Source organism: Gymnoscopelus braueri (assembly GCF_963280865.1).
Source record: "Gymnoscopelus braueri genome assembly, chromosome: 8".
NCBI classification, from domain to species: domain Eukaryota; kingdom Metazoa; phylum Chordata; class Actinopteri; order Myctophiformes; family Myctophidae; genus Gymnoscopelus; species Gymnoscopelus braueri.
Window position 1 is genome coordinate 29,009,962 of NC_137609.1, and position 3,860 is coordinate 29,013,821.

The window sequence follows — 3,860 nt, forward strand, 5'->3', positions numbered from 1 at the left end:
TTGACACAGCACAGCCCCTCCTGCTCACAGTGGACTGAAATGGAAGGGAGAGTAAAGCCGTATTGACTGACATGTTATCGAGACTTTCTTAACTGATCTGGGAGAATGAATTAAAAAAGACAAAGACTGAGTCTATATATCTATATGATTATATCTATATCTATATCTATATATCTCATTATATATCTATATCTATCTATTCCAGTCAACATTCGACTCCGGGATGCTAACTGCTCTCAAAGACAAAACAATATGATAAAATGAGTAAGTGCAGTGTTCGGAGAAAAGACAGCCATCTAAGGCCACGTAATGTAATGTCTGCAAGCACCATGGGTTATTGGTGCAATCACCATATAATATGATCAGCCGACTGGCCTACTTTGATTTACACAACATAATCAGCATATTTAACCCCATCATAACAGGCAATCATATACTATGGTAATATGCTTGTGTTTTGTTTTGCTTTGTTTTGTTTTGTTTTTGCAAGCAATGCACTAATAGATAAACTTCTGGTTGTGAGAGTTGGCCAAGATACTGCATATAAATACAAAAGTAAGACAAGAAAGAAAGAAAGAAAGAAAGAAAGAAAGAAAGAAAGAAAGAAAGAAAAAGCTGCAACTGACTTTTAGCTGTATGTTGACTTTTAAAGGGGTTTAAACTTTCCTGACCTAAATCAAGGACGTTTGTAACCAAACTTGGTCTTGGGGAATAACTACCAAAATGTGTTTTGTGTAAAGGGAAATATGTTGTATAGGATGTTATTAGGTTACATAATTAGATACAATTGCCCCGTAGAAGTATCTGAATTTCACACAACTCAGGGCAGATATTGGGAAAACAGTAATGTAAAAGTAGAGAAAAGCACAGGCATGAATACTGCGCTGGGAACGGAGAAGGGTCAGAGGGGGGCAACGGGGCAACTAACACATCAAAGTGATCGGAACAATCTTGTAGTCTCCGCCTAGGGACAAGAAGAAAACAAAGAAGGACAACTCCGGCTACAAGCATCCCCAACGCGCCCGGAGTCATATCAACAGCGTTCATTTACATAACAACAGCATCAAACCAGTTACAGACGAACGTCTTCAAACGAAGCGCTGCGTTTGATCCCTGTCGTATTTCTAATGGGGAGGACATCGGGAAAGTTGACAAGCCAAGGCCTACCACGCACGCACACACACGCATAGGTTGTGGATATATGCGTGGAATCAAGTTATCATAACGAATAGCCATTATATGCAGTTCTGAACCATAGGCTACGCCTATAGGCCTATACATACCATTTTAATAACGTATATTATTTTCTATAATATACCACATTTAGCTTGCGTTCTTATCAAGAGAGCGTGCAACATTTGGCCTATATGGTTAAAATCAAATCAAAACCCTCAACTTCCAACGGGGAGCGCAAGGTTCAAAGCCAGCACCATAGGCTAGACAAAAAACTTGATTTTGTCACAAATAGCCATTTTCCTATCCCCGAGTCCCCGAGAGAATATAGCCCTTTGGGGTTTTGCCAATGTAGCCCTATATTCATTTGCTAAATAAGAATGTGTGCAATTTAAGTCACTGGGTGATTAATTAGCCTACACCTGCCTCCGTAAATTAAGGCTCATAAGTGATCAACCAATTTGTTTAATAGACCTGCTATAGGCCTATGCCTGACAAGTTTAATTATTTTATTATTTATTTTAATATAGCTATTATTACGATCGTTTTTACGATGTTATAGTCTTGAATGTCAGCTATTACAAACAATGCATGGTGTGGAAAAGACAATTAAAGTGAATTTATTACCCACTTAAGAACGTCAAGCTAAAATATTGTTTTATTGCATATTAAACGACCTGCGTTATGAAGATATAAATGAATAGCCCTTATAAACCAGACTTCGGCAAGTCGCTCTATTTATGACAATAATTCAACACTTAATGGTGGGACATTGATTTATATTGTTATAGGCATCGGGACAATTCCAGGGCATGGTCAGTGCACGTTTGTGCACACACACACACACACACACACACACACACACACACACACACACACACACACACACACACACACACACACACACACACACACACACACACACACACACACACACACACACACACACACACACGAAGGGTATATGTATTATGAATGTGGTCACATCTTATCGGTTATACATTATAACTATATCATTTTATATAGTTTTATTCAACACTGTCTCACTCCCCAAAAGGCATATTGTGACTTATAGTGACCAAACGTCAGCTATAAAAAGCCTATATCCTCAAAATGTTTTATATATCTATAGTCTACTAACAGGTGCGCACTGGACACACTTTGCTGTAGTCAGGCTACTCTTTTTTATCTCCATTATGAGGCAAATGTCAATTCAAAAACTGACAGACATGCATTTGAATAGCAAGGCCACCACAATCTTACAATACAATATTGATACAGGTAAGCTACTTCTGGTGCACGGAAGGAATTGTGAACCAGTAGTTTGGAATCGGAAGGTTCCCGGCCAAGAAGTGTCCTTGAGCAAGACACTTTCCTTCTGCTCCCGATGTGCATGGTTGCTGCCTCGCGTGAAATAGGCCTATAGGCTACTACACTGTAAAATACTAAATGCAGTCCATTACCATTTACTACTTATAAGTTGTGGAACTTACAAAGCGACCCTGTTTGAGATAGACACAGTCTACCAAATAGCAATCTGACTGCTGGCAAATTGTATAAAATAGCCTATATAGCCTTCTTCTATGAATTGAAGACATGGACCCCGATGGAAACAAGCCATAGTGCTTTTTTGGGTTTAATATACTGTAGCCTACTTTCCCTTCTTTTTTACAAACTGTTAATAAAGTAGCCTATTCAATCAATCAATCAATCAATCAATCAGAAAAATTGGCACTTACTTGTGGTGGTGGGAGGGACGCTGCTTCGTCGGATCCAATCGTAGGGGTTTCTCCTTTGCGGCGAATTGGGAGACAGCTGGCCGACCGGGGGGTTGAGGGAAGCGGGGAGAAGGGGAGGCTGTCCGGGGAAATCCGGAGGACTGAAGCCGAGGGCAGCGGCTCCAACGATGCCGGCCGGGTTAGACGTGAGGGGCCCGCCAGCCGCGGTGCCCGGGTGATGCCCGTAGTGCGCTGACCAGTCGTCCCGGGGAGGAGGAGGAGGGTAAGCCGGGCTCCAACCCCCGTTCTGACCCGAGTGCGGGTCGTTGTTGAGGCCGGGGACGTGGTGGTGGTGGTAGGGGTAGTCCGAGTACTGGGGCGGGGTGGGGACGAAGTTCTGGGGGTTGATGTTGAGGCTCGGGTGCCGCGACGAGACGGGGTTCTGGTGGTGGTACATGCTGGAGTCTTTGTCCAAAAGGTAACTCACGTACATCTTGCCGGGTGATGATGATGACGGGACGCCCTGCGCATAGTGTGCCTCCAGTGTGACTCTCTCTCTCTTTTCACTCTCTCTCTCTCTCCTCGAGTCTTGTCTGTCAGGACTGGCTTATGTGTGGCGAGTGGGTTGTGCGTGTGTCAGTGTGCGAGTAGTCTATCTCTCTCTCTCTCTCTCTCTCTCTCTCTCTCTCTCTCTCTCTCTCTCTCTCTCCTATCTCTGACTCTACCTGCCCCAAAGCCACACCTGCGCTCTCCCACTGAACTCCAGTTAAGAGAGTGTTGCTGCTGTGACGTGGAGCGTTTTATTGCACTCATCTCCCTCCCTCCATATATCTCTTTCCCTCCCTCGCTCCCCTCCATCTTCTCCTCCCACTTCCCCCTTCACTGTCTCTCGTCTAAAGTCGTTAGGCCTAATACTGGGCTTTTACGTTCTCTATTTCTAATCATGATCCCCTCTCATTAAATGTATAT

General features: G+C 43.4%; 1 protein-coding gene across 1 annotated transcript in view; it reads right to left on the bottom strand.

Moving 5' to 3' along the window:
- The window catches only part of cdx1b (caudal type homeobox 1 b), a gene marked incomplete at both ends in the record, with an annotated part of 5,188 nt that extends 1,804 nt beyond the window's left edge, over nt 1–3,384 (bottom strand). The window contains one exon of the mRNA XM_080435264.1: nt 2,913–3,384. Within this exon, the coding sequence (XP_080291390.1) occupies nt 2,913–3,384 (472 nt within the window). The remainder of the gene's footprint in view (nt 1–2,912) is intronic.
- Nucleotides 3,385–3,860: the final 476 nt, after the last annotated feature.